Here is a 20484-nt window from a genome sequence, read left to right as displayed (position 1 = left end):
AGGAAAGAGCTTGTGGGCTTGTCCTCCATTTTACGTGCCGCTCCGACAATTCGGGAATTAAGCCGCGACAAAATGAACGGGACATCAATTTCGCATCTGAAACACAAAACAAAACATCCACGCTCCAAAAAACATCAGGAATCACACACATGAAAATAGAATTTGTCAGCCTAATAGCACACATACACAGTATATATATATATATATATCTTTTTTTTTTTTTTTTAAATGAATGCACAACATGAATAAAAACTAGCACTGTGCTATGTTGGTGTTGATTCTCAGTCATACAGGTCAAGAGGTCAACGTTGAATCGAGGCAACTGGACTTTTCCTCTCTGTTGATTTTGTGTATTTACCTGTTTTCCGAAACATGAAAACTTTTTGCGGGATATACACTAAGTGTCCCTCCCTTCTATCACATCACTCACGACACAGAAACAAAAAATTAGTACGTTTGTTTGTAAAAGGCAAAAGCGGATAAACAACAAAACTGTGATGACTGATGCGGCTCGCTTTGGAGGATCCGCGTGCGAAAGATGATTTATGACAGGGGGCGTCCAACATTTTCTTTCTGGCTGCCGTTTCACTGACGAGAGAACAGTTGATAAATTGGGAGGGATGACAAGAAAATCACACGTGAGCACAGTGTCCATTAAGTCTCTTTACAGTTGCACAAATCGGTTACAAAAGTGAAAATGACTTCAAAGAAATTGTAGATATTGCAGTATTTGGATTTGTCGCTTTATCCTCTTTTGACTCCATCAATGTCTTCCGTACGTAATCCTTGTAATCTGGAGTCTCTCTTCCGTACTTGGTCTGCAAATCCGATTTTGTTTTAATAAACCGCTGAACACTTTGTACCTTATCTCGAAAAGTAGCCGTTTTTTCCGTTTCATTTCATTTTTCCGCAAAAGACCCCAACATCAATTCAACATAAATATCATGTAAACCCCGAAATGCCACAGATTTATTTATTTTTTTTTCCAAACACATTTTGACCCATGTTTGAACTGTTTAAAAGAAAGTAACGTTCCCAATATTTATCCATCATCGCTCGGGTGACGCGCACTTGCTTCCATTAACAACAGGGGCGCCAACGTAGCAATTAGGCTTGCCGTAGTCGGCGACCTTTGTGACCCCTACAAGGTCTATTTCTCAAGAAACGTAGATAAAAAGGGAAAGATTTTCTATGTTGTTTGACAGGTTAAAAAAAAAAAAAAAAATTGGATTGCAAACGTAGCGATTTGGTCGCCCCGCCTCTTTTGTCCAACTACTAAGGCCTGACCGATGACTCACGCGGCCCGTTTAAATGGCCGATATTAGCCCTTTGCAAAAAAAAAATATATTTTAAATACATTAACACATCATAACATCAGACTGATAGCAAAACAATAATTAAAGAAAAATCTGCTAATTTATTGGTCTATCTTTGCAGATTTTTATACTTTAATACAACAATACTGAAGTATTGTTAAACAGTGTTCTGTCTGTAATTTGTACCTTTATTGTTGGAAGCTTTAGGGGAGCAAAACTAAAGTCAATTTATTGATTATATATTTTCCAAATTAAGTGGTAAAAATATTCTGAATTTGGCATTGCCAAATATCTGAATCTTCCAAAAGACCATTTTGAGTGCGACCTAAACATTACACGAGAGAATATTGTAGGAGCTAAAAATGCAGATTTATGAGATATCTCACAGTTAAATCAGGGATTTGAATTGGCCAAATGCTAAATTAAGGAAGAGTCACCGGTTTAGTACATTTATGTTATTGCTGAGTCTGACTGGAAAAAATAATGAACAAAAATGTATTCTACGGACACGAAAGTTACAGCTGATTGGATGCCATTGGGTCTGGGACCCCAGTTTGAGAAAAACAGAAACTATTGCATCATTCGGGTCAGACGCAACATGACTCAAAAGGAGAACTGAAGAAATCAGATTACATATCACATCAACTGGTTTTGTAATAATACGACAAAAAAAAAAGTGGATTCGGGGACAAAAAAAAATAAACAGTCTCCACGTCCTCAATTTGTCTGTATGAAACCCTTTTGGGGGCAGGGGGAGGTGTTTGGACACCCCAGCTTTGAAGCAACGATTCTCAACCGCTGTGCCAAGTGAGGTCATCATGTGGGAAATGATTCAATTTTACTTCAGTGGTGCAAAAATGATTTATGAACTACATCAATCTTTCTATTCCAGTGGTGAACGCTTCAATGCTCTGCCACTAGAGGGCAGAATGCAAAAGTGACATCCATCCATTTGATGGCTCGAGAAATGTTGGGAAATACTGAAACCGTGTTTGTAACGTGTATCTTTTGACATATAAACATCTCTGTATTGTCCTGAGCGTTAAAAAACGAAAACACCTCCAGTGGAGGTTCCACTGGTCTTATTAGGCTTCTCCTCCGGTCCTCAAAGCGTCCGCTCCACCAAGTTTTGATCATCGGCGGCGGCCGACGAGCGTTAATCTCGCTTCGGAGTCTCGACGGGGACGAGGAAACGAGGATTTGGTGTATTGCTTCAACGCGGCTGGCTTGGAACGAGCCTTTCCTCGGCTCTTTCGCTCCCGAGAGAGGAGAAGGGAAAAAAAAAAAAAAAAAAAGGACTAACAAGACAGAAGCGGACGGGCCGGTCGGTCGGTCGGTCGCCGCGGCAGGCCGGCAGACGAGGTCCCGCCGCCGTTCTGCCGGCGGACCTTTAAACCTGCGTGGACTTCACCCGGCGGAGAGGAAGCCGGCCGCCGCGGTGGGCGGGGCAGGGCTGGGCGGCGCCGCCGTCGTCGTCGTCGGGCCGGTTTAGACTGAGCTGGTGAGGCACCTCCGCAGGGGGTGGTGCACGGGGGTGGGCTGCGGGATTGGCCGATGGTCATGTGATCTCAGAATATGGTAGCCCTGGAGCCTAAAGCACAAGAAGAGCGTAAAATGGTCCCACCTTATTTGACAAAACGCCGCCCCCCCCCTTCTCTGATAGATGCCGTGCCCCAACTGGTTCCCTCCAATGAATAAATGCCCCCCCCCCACCCCTAAACATCCATTTTGTACAGCGTTCGCCCTCATTGGAGCTTATCCCATCGGACAATTTTCACATTTTCTTTTAGAAAAAGAAAGTTGCAGCGATTGGATGACACTAAAAAATGTAATACTGCGAATATTCTGTTGATATTCAACTTACTTATGTTCCATCAATCCATTTTCTTAGCCGCTTATCCTCATAAGCGTCACGGCGAGTGCTATCCCAGCTGTCAACTACTTTACGATAGTATTTGAGTGAAAAGTAGACCAACTAATATGATGAGACTTGCGTACAAATATTTCAAAATATGCAAGCTAACGTGGAGGCATGGTGGTGCTGCTGTAGAGCGTTGGACCCACGGTTCGAGGTTCGAATCCTGGCCTATGAAAGTAAACATTTGCCATCAGGATTTGAATTTGAAATGTAAAGTGATCACATTTTCATCCATCCATTTTCTTTGCCGCTTATCCTCACGAGGGTCACGGGGAGTGCTGGAGCCTATCCCAGCTGTCAGCGGGCAGGAAGCGGGGTACACCCTGAACTGGTCGCCAGCCAATCGCAGGGCACATCGAGACAAACGGACGCACTCACAATCATACCTAATGTTGCATTTTACCCCAATTACCCCACTAATTTATTACGTAGGGTATTAGAAATGAATTAAGCTAAAGTTTTATTCTAAGTAAAGCAGGGGGAGACCATGCAAACATTTCTATAAGGGAATTCAAATATTTTGCACTTTTTTTGGTTTTCTTCACCCACCCCTTACCTGAAGGCCACTTAACTTTTCGAGTGGACTCTCGACGCGAGGCAGGCTGAGCAGAGGAATCCCGGCCGGCGTCTCCGAAGGTTGCGGCGCCGGACGCAGAGGGTTCGGCGTCGGCGTTTGGGCCGGCCTGAAATTGTTGATCACGCAAGACACCTGATGTGGAAAGGAGAGAGGACATCAGTGGCGAGGGAGGGGATGCGCATTCCCGCCGTCTCCCGTCTCACCAAGAAGGCGGCGATGGCTCCGCCCGTGATGAACCCGGCCAGGACGTCGCTCCAGTGGTTCCTGTGCTCCGTCACCCGCACCACGCCCACCAGCACGGCCAGCGACAGCAGCGCCAGACACAGCGTCGGCTTGGTCAGGCGGGTGCCCTTTGTGCGGAAAACCAGGGTCACGTACATCTGGAATGAAAAGGCGCGCAGAAAGAAGCAGAATTCAGGGCCGCAAGAGGGCGCCATTGTCAAAGGTTGACACTGCCAAATAAAACCAACTCATGAAAAAACAAACCAGGACAGATTTACCACTTGACTGATTATCAGCATCATTGCGACTCGGTTCGGGTGGAATTCACTTGCCGCTCGTTAGGAAGCCATTCTTGCACACGAGGCTAATTAAGAAGTTTGTTGGCGATTTGTGAAGCTAACGGCCGGACCATTTTTATTATGTGTGCAGACTTTGATGATTAAAGCCAGAAAGCGAACAGCAGAAGATTTATTTCTTTAAAATAAGGCGGCTGTGAAACATTGAGCAAAGCAATTCTGAAAAGTCATAAAAACATCACAGGCTACACAAATATGCTAACTTTGAAAAGCACTTCACTAGATCATTGTAGTGTGTGGGGGATTTTGCCAAAAAACATGTCAAAGACACGGAACTGAATCACTAAAAATCCACCCAACTTCTGAGCCGCTTATCCACACGAGGGCTGCGGGACTGCTGGAGCCTGTCCCAGCTAACGTTGGGCAGGACGCGGGGTACACCCATAACTGGTCGCCAGCCAATCGCAGGGCACGTGCAAACGAACAAGCACGCCGACGGGGATTTCAGTCTCTTCGATTCATGCACGGGGAAAACATGCAAACTCCACATGACGTAGGATTTGAACCCCGGTCCTCAGAACAAACGTGATTTGACTGAATGAAAAAATACTGAAAAATAGCTGGGGGGCTGCAAGTATGATCAAAGGATGATCACCAATTTTAACGTGAAAGTTTTATAAATTGTATTATGAATGAAATCTATGTAGTACATCCATAAATAAAATGCTATTCTGTTTTCAAAATGTACACAAAACGGTCATTCATTATTTAGACGTTTACCCCCAAAAATTACAAATTCAACTAAGTAAACTAGTAAATTGAATTCAGATTTCCATCATGGCATGCAAGCGTGCTTTCATAGCGTGTATATCGTATCCATTCAATAATGTTTTAATTTCTTGTTTTAGTCAATGATTGAAACGCATTTTTAGCGTCATGTGTCGTTATCAGTAAATATTACAGACATTTTTACAAGTAATTGCTTCTGAACTCTTACCTTATTTTGTGAATGAAGTCGCTTAACAGGGTGGCAACTTCCTTCTTTCCGATTGTATCGACGGTTTCTCGTTCCATCCAAACCCATCGGAACTTTTTTTTTTACATATTTATCAGTTTCTATCATTCGAGAGGCGTCTTTTCTAGCGAGCACCGCCATCGTGTTCACTTGAAAATGGCCCCACGAACAGCCTCGTACACAACAAGCGTTTTCATTGGTCAGGAGGAACACATTCGACCAATCAACTGACGTGTATCTAATCTTCCACCTCGCTTGCAAAAATCGGACTGGAATGTGAACGAGTGTGGATGTTGGCACAAGTTACAGTTGGAATATTGCAGAAAAATGGAGAATATATAAATATATATATATTTTCATCAATGCAATTTAAAAAGGCAGAATTTCGCCCATAAATGGAAAAATCATGTCTGTCAGAACTGTGAGGCAGTCTTGCTGAACTGCTGTTTTAAATTTGAAAGACATTCATAAAATGACTACTGTACTTTACTGCAGTGGGATGGCAACCATTCCAGGGTGTACCCCGTTTATCATTTAAAGTAAACCGGGACAGACCCCAACTCCCCTGTCACTTGATCGAGGACAAAAGCTATGAGAAATGGAACGATGAAGAAATTTTTGGCTACCACAGTGTAGATGGCCGAGTAAAAGCTGAGCGCCGCATCTTTGGAGGGGAAAGACTTGCGGGCGGACGCCACCAGGAAAGGATTTCCCGTACAAGCTCGTTGCTCGGTGATGTACTGCAGCGAAGACTGGCAGCCCAGCGCCGTGTAGTTGGGCTTGCAGGCGCTCAGGAAATGAGGCGTCTGATTTCCCGTCACCACTTGACCCGCGTTGGCGAAGATGGTGGTCGTGAAGAGGCCGAAGGAGTAGACGCCTGCGCGCGGACGCAAAACAGGAAGACATCAGACGGAATCGGAGGGCAGATTGGCGACACTGACTTCCAACAATTCTGTGGAACGTTTGCCACTCATTCGGCTTTGATATATGGCGCGCTTAACATTATTTGACAAGTGATTCTCGACTGGTGGGTTTGGGAAAAAAATGCATCTTGACAGAAGACAAATTATTCATGTTGCACTTTCTTAAAATGAAGACAGCGACAGAAATTGTGCGCAAGATGTTACTTGGGTTTGCCAGAACAATTCCTCCTAAAAAAAAAAAAAAAAAAAAAAAGAGGGAAAGTGGTTCGTTCAAGCTGTTTGTCGCCTCCTCACGTTGATGTTTACTGTCAAACTAAACACAAAAAAAAGAAAATTACACATTGCGTAACAAAAAACTAGCTAGTCTGCTATCTTGATGCTAACACACGATGCAAAACACCACAAATGTGCTAACGGAATCAGCAATGTCAGTGTTATAACCCCCATTAAGCAATCTGACAGAATTAGGCTGGAATAAACTTCACTTACTTGATTGGTATTATTTGTAGTGTACAATAATTATGTTACTGGATTAAATACATCATCATGATCATTTCAATATTTCAGCTACCTGTGCATCAGAAACACCTGGCCCAAAACCGCAATAATAAAGCTGTTTCTAGCAGAATACCACAGTGGCAGCAGCAGTCAAAACGAAACCAGCATAACAAAATCCCGCAATTAAATGATCATTAAGAACTCAGCGAAGCGTTTGGAATTAACCGAATCAATTGAGCCGAAATGGAGTGCGCTGCTTGGCTGCAACCAAGCTCAGCAGCTCATTTGCTGTCCAAAGAAGTACGACATGATGAAACCTCTGGCAAGATGAACATCGCGAGCCTTCTCGTGGCAGCATTATCTGGATGAATATGACACTGGAATTTAAAAAAAAAAAAAAAAAGTTCATAGAGAAACTTTCCTCTTATTTTGGACATTCGTTTTAAACAGGCAAGCCAAACTCGAGTCCAAAATCTTTGTAAAGGCGGAAGTTTGGATTCATTTTTGTATTGTTTCTGATAAGGTCGTACAGGTGTACCTAACGACGTGTATAGGCCTCGTGCACGACGTCACCATTTTCACGGCGCCATATCAAAAAGAGATGCTCGACCGACAGCGTGGGGGACGTTGACCCGGAGCAGAATATTCACAATGCCCGAGACTTGTTGTGCTGTTGGTTGCCACAACAGACGAAACAAATATTCAAAGAGATCATTCTGTGGAATATCAGCTGAAAACACCGGAAAAGATTGATGGATTTCGGCAATTAAACGTGATGGATGGTGCCCGACCAAATACACACGACTGTGTAGCGATCACTTCACTTCAGGTAGGAATTATTCTTCTCAATCTCAAATTACCAAAAAGTGTTTATAATGCCAAGTTGGTTCAATTGAGAACAATGCGTTTAAAGAAAAAAAAAAAAAAAAAACACGACAGGGAGTCGTCTGCAATGTATACGGAAGCGTGTTGCGGCCACACGTTAAACTTCCGTAAACTTCTCCCTGACAGACTTTTTCTTTTTTTTAATATGTATTGTTCTCAAAATGAGTCCAATGCGTATTTAAAAAAAGAAACTAACTGTCGGTCACACGTAGTCCACGACGTAGGTTAACGCGTGGCCGCAACACGCTTCCGTGCACGGGGGCTGAAGCCTATCCCAGTGGTTTATTTTTTCTTTTTAAAATACGCATTGGACTCATTTGAGAACAATGTATATTTAAAAAAAACCTCTGTCACGGAGAAGTGTACCGAAGATGAACGTGTGGCCGCAACACGCTTCATGCACGGAGGAGCCGACTTGCTCCCCCCCCAATCATAGTTAATGAACGCGAGTTTGTGAAAAACTAGTGGTCATTTATTTAAATATTGGTATTTCTATTGAATACTAGCTGAAAAGATTGATGGATTTCAGCAAAGGTTAACGTGTAGCCAAACACACTTTCCGCGTTCACGAACCCTCTCCCTGTTGAGAACAGATCCAGCAACGAAGTATTTGTATGGGTCCAGAGTTTTCTATTTTTTCAAACTCTTCTGTGTAAATCTCGACCATCCATGTGTAGATCCGGTTGTCCAAAACAAGCGGAAGCTGGTTAATAGTCCAATTTCTTATCGGCGAAAAGATCGACTTCGGCATTAAATATGGGTGCTCTATGCCAAGTGTTTGTCATTTTCCCACGTACCTTCGTTTATTATCACCTTCTAAATGTTTCACGGTATCGGACAAAACTCTGGGCGTCATGCTATAAGACATCTTTTCTCATCGTCTCCAAGCGACTTAGCACTGAAGAATGGTTTTGTTTGACCGGCACTTCCGGCCAGTGACGTGATTTGATGACGTCGGCGCATGAGCTCTGTAGTGAATGTAAATATCAGGAAGGATCCACCCCAAAAACATTGCAAAGATGAAACATGGTAAGATCCAAACTAACAACAAAAGGTTTTTGGTTTGCCCAGTCCACAAACTGCAGGACTTTCAGCTTCGGCGCTGTAAAAAAAAAAAAAAAAAAAAAAAAAAATGGAAGGAAGCCCCTCCTGAGTTCAATAAAAGAGACGGTTGTTATCTGCAAAGAAAAAAATAAAAGAGAGGACTGACCCAGAAAGCGTACAATCCTGCGGAGGAGTGGGTTGAAATAGCAGCAGTCTGCGGTCACGATGGTCTTCTCCTGAGCTCCCTCTGACTTGACAAAGAAACTCGTCACCTCTCCAATCAGAATCTGGGCGAGAGCGGCAAGAGAGAGAATGTCAATCAAATGGAGATAAAACTGTGCGTTTAAGCGCCGATGACCCTCTCTGGCTTTTCCGTCGCTTGAATGTAGCGCACGTCAAAATTATTCATGAGTGTTCCTCCCTCTCTGCCCGCCAGCGATTATGTTGCTCTACGTTGCCTCGGCCTGCCTGCTTTTGCTTCGGCTCGCCATTTGGCAGCTTTAGGAACACCAAACACAATCACTCTCTCGCATCCTTATACATATTTTGTGAGCGCCTTAAAGTTTATCACAAGCAACATAAAACTAATGTGCATTCACCCCGCCCCCCAAAATTGTCAAAAGTCAAGAGTGCGCATTATACATAGGTATAGGGGGAAGTAGGGGGGAGGGGTCTTCCACATCTTATAAATGTATAACGCCACCTAGTACCTATGAAAAAAATGTGCACTTTCATCCTAAAATGCCAGGTTATGAGAAAGGCGTATACTTTCATTCTAACATGCTGCCACCACCTAGTGGTTAAAAAAGGTTTAATTTACACTTTTCTTCCAAAATGACAGGTGTACGTATAACTGTATATATGTACAGTTGTTCTTATAAGCTTACATACAGTCAGAATTTGTGAAATATATACATTTTTTTAAACAACCATCATTCATTACTTTATGGTTATGTTTTGTTTAATTTGAATTCCATTATTATAAAATTAAGACATTAAGAGTAAAGTTGCGTTGAAAAACGGTCTTACAAATTTTCAAAGTTTTGACAAGAGTTATATTTTGAAAAAATGTAATAGGGTTCCGAGCACTCTTTTTAAGTACAAAGCCCAATGGTGGCCACTGAAGATTAGACAGATGGATTATATGCAGCACTTTTTTTTTTTTTCATTTTTACCTTCAAGCTACTAAAATATCCCATTAGCTACTGCCCACAGTGAATATGACTTCATTATTCATAAGTCCATTTAAGAATGTGCAGGTGTAGTAGTTTATGTTATGGCCAGTGAGTGTATGCCAACTCCAATTGACTGTACTTTTGGGACGCAGACATTACAAACTGGGGAGAATAATGGAAGATTCTAACATTATTGGGGGATATTTTAATATTACTTACCACATCCAAAGTCTGCGTGCAGTTTTACACTTCCCCGAGGGGGAAATTCACACCGCAGTCGACATTTCCAACAACAAAGGGGATTTCGCACACACAAACCGATGTGATATGAGATGTTGTAATAAATATATTATAGTATGCCGTGGCAATATTTAGAGCAGCAAAACAAGGCAAGAAAAACAGACAGATTTGGGGAGTTCACAGTAAAGTTCACCGACAAAAACTATTTCAGTAGAATGCTAAAAAAAAAAAAAAGAAAAATGACTCCAGTAGAAATTGTAAGAAAGTTGGACAAAATCAGTTCTGTGATTTTCAAAAATTGGTCCAAGCTACTTTTCCCATATGAAATAAAATTTATTAACTGTGGCTATTAAACCTCTATTAAATGGTAAGATGATTCTGTGAAAGTGTAAGTGCATAAGTGAAACCCAGCATATCTCGTGATGTGACATTCCCAAAATTTACATTTCTGCTCCGTCATTTATTGACAAATACAAACAATCACCTTTTGCCCGAGCCCTGCATAATTTATCAGCGTTGATTTGTCGCCATCTTGTGGTATTTGGCTGCCTCACGATTTGATGGCGCCACGTATTCCGGTGACAGTTTTCTTTTGACTATTGACGCGTACATGTCGAAATTCAATTTGTCGACTCGGACCTCAGACTCCGCTGTAACGCCATTTCTGTAAGTCACCGTCTGAGATGCGTGCGGAGTTGCTCGGAGGGAGAATAGAAAAGGTTCTGGGGCTCACTTGCGGAATATTGAAATGGCTCGAGAGTCAAGAGTTATTCTTCTTTTCAAGGGAAGATATTTTGGATCGTACGTGCAACATATGACGATGATGGAAGTGGACAAGGATCGTCTGCCTCGCACTGATTGATGTCAACTGAATTCGGTAAGCCGACTTGCCGCGCGTCTCCTCGCTTAGCGACGACTCGATTACAAGTCGACCAGAAGGGCTCGCGGGGGGAGCGCGTTCGATCGCGGGCGCCCTCTCCCCCGCCGATTAGCCACCCTGCCCCGCCGCCGCCTTCAGTCATGTATTCAAAAGTACCTCCCGTCGATACACATCCCTTCTCACAAAGCGTCACGCTCAGAAGGTCACTTGTTTCTGACTCAGTGAGCTCTCGCTTCCATCACAATTAAAAAACAGACATATCGACAGGCCTTTCGCTTTCCATCCGTACGTTTCGATGGGAATGAAATCTTTGGTGAAGACGTCTCTCTAAAAGATTTCAGGCAGGATTTCTTGTTCTGCTTTTATAACGTCTGCCTTCCACACCAACGTGTTGGGCTCAAATGATGCACTTTCAACCGGTCTTGCGTGAGGCTTCTTCTGCCTGCTCCGATTCTGATGGTACTTGTGCCACAATTCGCAAAACGGAACGGAAGGTTCCGAGCTAGCCGTTACCTACCAGGTGGATTCACATGAGTTACTATATCTGTATTATGCATATTGTGAAGACTGTAAAGTCGACTTTGAATATATTTAAAGGCCGGGTCACTGAGTGGAAAGGCAGCTGTGCATGAACGATTTAAACCAAAACATTTCATCATCTTGTATCCATTTCATTGAAAGGGGAAATCAGAGCTGCTTGTAGCTGCCTTAAAAGTTTTATTTCAATCCAAAGATTGGCAAAAACATTAAACGCTCCAACCTCAAACTTGTTTTTTCAGAGCAAGACTGGACCATGGCCAAGAGGAGCATTTCATGGCCACCGCTCCGAGCGATTTCATCTCTGACACCTCTTGCCGGTCCCAGTTGTGTCACAGGAGGCACTGTGATAAGAATGTATTTACGTTGGAGTTTTTGCCAGTTCGTTGAGGGTTACTCCGCCACTGCGCCATTACAGCACAGTCACGGTTTTGGTGACGCTCTTTAGTTGACTTGTAGTTATCGGACATCGTTTCTTATGTTTTGGATAGTGCCTTCTTGAACTGTGTTGTCATCTACAACTTCCGTTTGTTATAAAAGCCACTGAACATCATGTCCTCATCTTGGGGTCCTCCAATTGGGTCCGCCCGTGCACCGTTGGTTCATGACATGGTTAATGTCAAGTTTTCAGTTAAAAGTGAAAAATATTATCCCAGCAGCTGTTGTCATGTGGTCATGGAGATAAATGAATTATCAGTATGCAATGGTTATCTTGTAATACACAAACTGTAATACTGTGTAATTATTTCGAAGCAGACGTATGAATACCTAGTAAACTCCAGAAATCAGGTGATAATCAGCCAGTGGCAGAATACTACAGGCTAGTCATTAAAGTGGAACACTCTCAATGTTAGACAAAATTGGAATTCAGACAATATTTTTGGGTGTAACGATGGATTTTGCAGAAACTGTTGAAAGTTTGAACTACTATCATATATAGAAGTATATACATCAAAGGCTTAACTTCACACGCGTGTGATTTCATTATGGTGGACCAAACCAAAGGAGGGGTTAATGCATTTAAAGGATTATCTAACCTTATTTATTAATTATGATCAACTTCTTTTGACAAAACCATCATGAAATATGGAGTTACACAAAAGAGATGAGGAAAATATCTAAGATTATAGAAAAAGCAGATGAAAACAAGAAGAATGAGTGACACAAAATGTCGGCTGTGTTCAAAGAAATTAAGACTTCCTCTTGTGCGGTGAAAGGAGGCGAATCGGTACAATAAGGCTCCATAAGTGAAACTGTTTTTTTTATCTTATAGTGTTCTTTTTTTTCCCCCCTGCTAACGCATCAGCAACATTTTGAAGGTGCTACACATCTAAGCGACAAAGTAAAGTTTCAAGCTCGTCTGTGGGAGACAACCGGGAGAAACTGCAAAGACTGAGACGCTCCTAATTGGTCGACTTTCATGTTGTAGCTTTTGTGGTGCGGTGACAGTGAGATGTAACTTTGTGAAATGTGACTCCAAATACTTTGTCTGTCTGGCGTCTTGAGCATACTGCACATAATTTGCAAGCACTGCCTGACAAAACAGCATTTACTTACTTTAAATGACATACCCAGAACCACTGCAAAGTACAGTTAGCTAGCTAGCTAAAATCTTCCCCGGTTGATTCAATTTACAGAACAACTCATTATTATTCAAATACCAAGGGGCTATGTAATTTGTTATTCAGACTATTGTAATTATGTATGTTGAATCACAAAGTATTGTGGATATATACAGTAGCTAGCTGGAAGCACAACAGTATATTCAAATGTCTGTCATGTAGTGCGAGCCACAGGCTGAATTAAGTGTGCCGCTGCGTTTAATAAACGAAAGACTTCCCCTGAAGCGTGTTTGTCATGTGGATCCACAAATGGAAACAACACCGAGCGAGGAAGTGAAGCCGCCAATGTGCTCGCTGCACGTCCGTCGGCTGAGGAGATTCGCCGTTAGCTTGTGAGCTAGCAGGCGTGGCAGCACCCCATGACGACCCAGTTGGATATTTGTTTACCCACTGGCGGCTTTACCGCATTTAGCTATTATTAATGATGCTTTGGAGTGTTTTTGGTACAGATACGGTGTAAAAGTGGTGTCGTTTCTAGTGTTATATGGGTAAATCGCTACTTTTGGGAGTGACGAATGTCGCACCCTGAGCTAAAATGTTAGTGAAATCAATAATACTTAAACATAACGTGCCTGGTCGTGACCATTAAAAAGTATGTTTTGCTCTCTAGATCCCGTACAGGCCAATTCTACGGTACTTATCAAATGTTCTAGTACACTCGGAGTTTGGCACATAGTTTTACACTTCATTCTGCACGTTTGCTGTATGCAATTTTGTCTTTTCTCATAAGAAATGAACTGAAAAGACTCGCGCTTACTGTCATAAAAATACGGCCATTGAGCCCACGAGAACAACGGACGCAGCGCTAATTGTCGACGTGACGTCACAGCGAGCGCGTAAAAAGCTACTGTGGCTCCACGGCCAGCGTGGAAGTACGCGTGAGCATTTACAGACGCGTTTGGAGCGTCCCCAACCTTTGGTTACACCTCGGGCTTGTTGTGTGACGCCACTAAAATTAGACCTCCATTTACACCACAAAGAGCGAATTCTATCGGTCACGGCGTTAAATGCATTGTGGTCGGGTTCAGGTTGTATAATGAAGGTTTCTTTGGAAGCTCTCGGCGTGTCTGCGCGGTTGGCGAAAGTTGGAAAAAAATGACTGAAGGTAGCAGAAAAGAAGCCTGTGTGAGACGACTGCGCAGAGCTTCTGTAAATATCCTATGTGGACATTGCAAGTTCACTTCTTCGTCTTTAAACACACACGCGCGTGGTCTCACACACTCGTGCTGGTAACCATGACAATTGAGCTCCGGCTCCATTATCTTCACCCACATCCTCTTCTTCCATCTCGTATCTGTCTCGGCCCGCTTTTAGTCACTTTGCCAGGGCAGCTTCCCCCGACTCTTTGTGGAAGGAAAACTAGGCTAGTGGAAACATTGTAATCATTTCAGTGTTTATTTTTCAGTTGCCCCCCCCCCCACACCCTCCTTCCCCACTCTCAGAAAATGGGAAGATTAGTTTAGTATGATGTATGACCCCATTCCTCTTTGCCTCTTTTCCTGATCTTCTTTGCTGTTCTTGCAACTTCTCTCCCTCCTTCTCGAATGATCCCTCACTTCCTCTAAATGGTTGTGTTTTTAACAAGGGTTTTATGTCGGACCCGTGTGGGAACGGCTAATCTCGCAGTGCTGTGAGAGAATTGCCGGATTAGGAGGCTCTCGAGTATGGCCTGAAGTTGGTCTCACGGAGCAGAGAGCCGGTCGGTCGGGCGTAGCGTCACGAGGCACGACGGCCGCCTGTCTTCACCTCTTAGGATTCGGTCTCGCGTGATTGGCAGTGACAGGACGAAGCCGCGATGATCCCTCGTTATGCCACGGGTCGTCGTTTTCTTATTCACTGCTTCATCGCAAAGACAAAAGTGCTGACGACACGATCTTTTGAGTTCATCCGGGTATGTTTCTACTTCAGTTCAAACCCGGTGACAGTCAGTCGCGTCAAAGGAAGTTCACTTCGTCTCTGATCTAAAGATCAACCCTTAAACTACTTTCTTTTTCCGTTAGGGGTCGCCACAGCGTGTCATCTTTTTCCATCTAAGACCATCTCATGCATCCTCCTCTCATGTCCTCCCTCACAACACCCATCCACCTTTTCTTTGGCCTTCCTCTCTCTCGCTCTTCCTTCCTTGGCAGCTCCATCCTCAGCACCCTTCTACCAATATACTCGCTCTCTCGTCTCTGAACATGTCCCAACCATCGAAGTCTGCTCTTGTCTCCAAACCATCAAACTTTGGATGTCCCTCTAATGAGCTCATTTCTCATCCTATCCAACCTGTTCACACCAAGCGAGAACCTCAACATTTTCATTTCTGCCACCTCAAGTTCTGCTTCCTGTTGTCTCTTTAGTGCCGCCGTCTCTAATCCGTAGATCATGGCCGGCCTCACAATATCCATCAACCTTTTCTTTGCTCTTCCTCTCGCTCTTTTACCTGGCAGCTCCATCCTCAAGACTCTCTCGCCTCTGAACATGTTCAAACTATCGAAGTCTCCACTCTCGGACCTTGTCTCCAAAACATCCAACTTTGGCTGTCCCTCTAATGAGCTCATTTCTAATCCTATCCAACCTGGTCAGTCCGAGCGAGAACCTCAACATCTTCATTTCTGCCACCTCCAATTCAGCTTCCTGTTGTTTCTTCAGCGCCACCGTCTCTAATCCGTACATCATGGCCGGCCTCACCACTGTTTTAAAAACTTTGCCCCTCATCCTGGCGGATGCTCTTCTATCACATAGAACACCAGACCCCTTCCGCCAACTGTTCCACCCCGCTTGGACCCGTTTCTCCACTTCCTTACCGCACTCTCCATTGGTCCGAATTGTTGACCCCAAGTATTTGAAGTCGTCCACCCTCGCCATCTCTTCTGCCTGGAGCTTCACTCTTCCTCCTCCGCCTCTCTCATTCATGCACATATATTCTGTTTTACTTTGGCTAATCTTCATTCCTCTCCTTTCCAGTGCGTACCTCCATCTTTCTAACTCTTTCGCCGCCTGTTCCCTGTTTTCACTAGAGATCACTCTTAAACGACTAAAATATAGTTAAACTGATACTTTACTGACATTGTCACTCAAAGTAAAAAGTATTATTTTCAAGGTAGATGTTCATAACTGCCTCGTGCATCTTCATAACTATTAATATTGTGGGCAGCTTTATTTATTTCAGTTGTTCAACATGTGAAACTCACATTACATATAGAAAGGAACATCTGATCTATTATTCATAATTTCGATGATAGTTTACAGCTAATAAAAATTCGCAATTTAACATTTCATGAGATTACAATAATCCATAACAGAACAGTTTGGCAGAAAATGTTTGTAAATCAAAATATGGTTACTGTTATATATGTAGGTTTTTTATGAATTGACATTCAGTGGCTGTAGAGTGGCGGCACGGTGGAACAATTGATTAGGGCGTTAGTCCCTCAGTTCTGAAGACCGGGGTTCAAATCCTGGCCCTGCCTCTGTGGAGTTTGCGTGCTCTCCGGTTTCTCCCCACATTCCCAAAACATACATTAATTGGAGACCATTTTACTTCCTGAAATGTATACGTTTTGAAAATGCGAGGTTTTGCCCACCAGTGGTGAGAAACAAAAGTAGATTATGTAGGACTTGTCATTTTGAAATGTATTTTCCTGCGTTCAATGAATCTTCAGTTTCACTTGAGATGCACATGATTTGGAATCCACTGGAATGTTCTTTTGCATCTCAGTGGTGAGTGTTGGCAAATAAAGAGGATTCCAATTCTGACATCAGCTTATTCGTGATGATGTCAGTCGTCCTTTGATATCACAAAGCTGTTACCAAAAGTCTTAAAATTAGAGTATCGCATTGACTTCAGAAAAGTACACACTTCCATTCATCACCTTAATCCTTTTCTTTTTTTTTGGACAAAGATGTGACCTCATCCTCCCTCCTAAACTATCCCGAAGAGGGGAACATCATGGGAAGTGATCTTCTAAACAATCCATTGGCAAGAATGAGAAGGACGAGTTCCAGTACAAGACGCAAATCTCGTCTTCCACTCTGTAGTATTTCCAAGTTCTGTGTGTCTGTTGGTCGACATGGGGCTCCATTATTCATGATAGATTGTCCTGAGGCTTAGCAACATGCAAACTTCTGGACAATTTGCATCCGGGCGTTGGACGGATATGCATGTGCGCGCGCTCGTGGATATTTTTTTTTTTTATTTTTTTTGCACATCGAGAGTGTAATCTGTGCATCTAAACTGTTGACGACTGCAATCAACTGAAGATCGTCACAGACGACGCTTTCTTTTGAGGATGCAAACGTGGCGGATGTACAGGGGTTTGCGTGTCAAAGATGACAGAAAAAGAAAAGAAAAAAAAAAAACCGCCTGATTTTCTGAATAACCTGAATTTAACATAACAACAGAGCAGACGGGGGCGCTCGACAAGAGCTATAATCATGCGGGGCAGATACATTGAAGCATTGGCAGGCCTCATAATTGGAATCATTTTGTCTATCCGCGGGAGCTCGGGTCTAGCGCAGCGACGTTTCCCCAAGCAGGAAGACGTTGAATGGCAAACGAAATGGGCTTTGGCTTTGTCTTCGCTGTAAGGCGATGTGAAACCTCGTTTATTTTTAAGGCCACGCTCGTTAAATGCTAATTGGTTTGTCAGAAGCCAATGCGTGTCCATCTTGATGCTAACAATAGTAGTCTGCGTCGCAACATCATATTTTGGTGTTTTGAAAAACAAAACATTGTCTCTTAATCCCGAGTCACCATACACGGAGTTGCAATTCTGAATATTTTGTCATCTAAAACAGAACAGCAGAAAAGACCCCAAGAAACACAAATGTTTAATATTGTCACGAGCCATCGTTGCGGGGAGGACCCAAATGCAGGACTCCGAGGCAAAGGCATAATGTCCAGTGGATTTTATTTCAGAAACGGTGTCCGCACCCGGTGACCCGGTGCAAACTCAATAAACTGGCAAATGCCCGTGACGAAAACTCCAACGTAATGGTCAATTAACGTGGCGAATGCGCAACAGCAGTAACGAGTGGCAGACGTGGCGCCGCCCAGAGCGGTGGCAGTGCTCCAGCCCTGCTCATGACAGATATTCAATATTAAATTAACTTAAATTATGTGTACTGACCTAAATTCCGACACAATAGTCCAACATGCTTCTTTCTTTAACTCAAGAAAGTATGTTGAAGTGAATTGAGGAATTTCATTTAATCTTTTTTTGTACAAATACTTTTTTTCTATTAATTGCAGGATTTCGCCATATACGGCAGGGCTCGTTCCTTATCCAGCGTGTCCAGTTTGTGTCGACCTTAGCGGTTCCACTGTATATGCAAATCTGGACCACTGAGCAAAGCCCTCAAGTGGCCCTCTTTAAGTCCACAGCGAGGTTGGCTCAGGCAGAAAATACCGAGGCATCCAAGCACAATGAAGCATTGTTTACATCCAGCTTGGTCTACAAGATATGACAGCCCAATTTTCATGCATCCGCAGCTCTCGCTAAATAAAAGCTGGCACGTCTGGATGATATGGTTTGCCGCCACGATTTGCCACAATCCGTGGCGTCATGGAGAGATGCATAATGCATCGGGGCTTTTGCCGAGATGGCAACAAATAAACTTAGGACAACTTTGCCCTGATATGTCTGGATTTGTTTTTGTTTTGTTTTTTTTTCAGGAGAGGTCACAAATGGAGTAGTAGTAGTAGTAGTAGTAGTAGTAGTATACTGTGGAGGTGTGAGTGAATACCGCAATTTCCAGCCTATAAACCGTGACTTTTTTCACATGCTTGCAACCCTGCGGCTTATGCGGTGATGTGCCTAATTTGTGCATTTTTTCTAACGGCTGCAAGTGGGCACTCGAGCGGAAAAGGTTAGCGTGAAACCAGTGGAATACATGTCCCAAAGGAGTGACTTTTACCAGTATGTTTTTTTTTAAACCGGCCCTGTTAGCGATGTTGCTGCTGTGTTACTGCCGTGTCTCTGATGATTTTTACCGGTGTTTTTTTTTTTTCTTTTTTAACCAGCCCTGTTAGTGCTGCGCTAGTGTTAGCACCGCTCTAGCATTATTTAGTGCTGTGCTATCGTGTTACATCTGAGTAGCTGTTTTTCTTACCAGTTTGTTTTTGTTTTTCCAGCCCTGTTCGTGCTACCCTGTTGTTGCTATGTTAAGCTAAGCTAAGGTATGAAAACTCTTCCTGTGTACCATCTTTCTTTGTACATATCTCGTGTTTCAATGTGAGCACTTGCGGCTTTTACACAGGTGCGGCTTATGTATGTACCAAATGGTATTTCCTTTACAAATGTACCGGGTGAGGCTTATAAACAGGTCTGTAGGCCGGAAATTACGATAGTTGTCTGTCTCTACGTCTACCCTGCGACAAACTGGCAGTCCTGGTTGTAGTCCACCTTCCAGGCGAACTTTGACCCTGAACAGGATCAGTGATAGAGAAAATGGATGGATGAATATTTTCCTGATTTGATCTCTTCTGTTTCTGTATCATTCGTTCACATCCGCCTCGCTTGTACTTAGGAGAGTCTGGCACAGTAGGAAAGCTTTGCCAATGTATCATAAGCCCGTAATTACAATCTGATTGGTCAACATCATTTGGTAGTCAGACTGAAGCGTTCCATTAGCATAGAAATTTTTGTACTTAGTATTGTTGCCACAGATTCATCCCACAAGACAAAAAAAAAAAAAAAAAAGACGTGTGAATTGACCTTTAAATCTGTATGGACGTGTGAAGAAATATGGACAGAGGCGGTTTCGGCTCGACGGCAGCGGAATCCCAACATATAGTGCTTAAAACGTAATTTTTGATGCTGATGCCTCCACACAAATGGAAGAAGGACTCACTAGCGGAGCGGACGTGTGGCGACATCCACCAATATCAACACGAAACTATCCATCCATCCATCCGTCCGTCATTTTCATCCGGAGTCGGGTCACGGGGGCAGCAGCCCAAGCAGGGAAGCCCGAACCTCCCGTCAACATTCCACAGCAGTCATTTGTGCGATTCTTGACTTGCAAGCAGAATTGATTGATACTGTTTTGAAACCATATTCTTTGAATCATCATCATTCATCAAAGCTTAAGGCTGCCGACGCTTCTATTTGCGCTGAATTATTTAAGAACACATCGCCACAACTTCTAGTCATTAAAAACATTGATTACTTTTAGCTAGCTGTGTAAATATCACAGTTGTCTCTTCCAACTGTATGTAACAATTTCTTGTTACTATGATGAAAAGATAAATTAACTGTTCATGTCAAAACGATACATATAGCAAGGTAAAATAAATTGCCATACGTCATCTGAGTCATGCATTAATCGTTGAATGGTGAAAATAACCGTT

The 20484-nt window shown here is 43.1% G+C and overlaps 1 protein-coding gene across 4 annotated transcripts in view; it reads right to left on the bottom strand.

Moving 5' to 3' along the window:
* Positions 1-238: 238 nt before the first annotated feature.
* The window catches only part of plppr2b (phospholipid phosphatase related 2b), a 49962-nt gene continuing 29716 nt past the window's right edge, over positions 239-20484 (bottom strand). For 3 of the 4 annotated variants that reach the window (XM_061829740.1, XM_061829741.1, XM_061829742.1), the window contains 5 exons: positions 8861-8981; positions 5971-6221; positions 4015-4191; positions 3807-3943; positions 239-2907 (listed from right to left, as the gene is read on the bottom strand). In XM_061829740.1, the coding sequence (XP_061685724.1) occupies positions 2805-2907; positions 3807-3943; positions 4015-4191; positions 5971-6221; positions 8861-8981 (789 nt within the window). In that variant the 3' untranslated portion in view covers positions 239-2804. Of the gene's footprint in view, positions 2908-3790; positions 3944-4014; positions 4192-5970; positions 6222-8860; positions 8982-20484 lie in introns of all 4 variants that reach the window. The other variant, XM_061829743.1, reaches the window with a different exon arrangement.

Source organism: Syngnathoides biaculeatus, chromosome 9 (assembly GCF_019802595.1).
Source record: "Syngnathoides biaculeatus isolate LvHL_M chromosome 9, ASM1980259v1, whole genome shotgun sequence".
Classification (NCBI taxonomy): domain Eukaryota; kingdom Metazoa; phylum Chordata; class Actinopteri; order Syngnathiformes; family Syngnathidae; genus Syngnathoides; species Syngnathoides biaculeatus.
The sequence above is the reverse complement of the archived record's forward strand: the minus strand, read 5'-3'. Positions and strand labels throughout refer to the sequence as shown.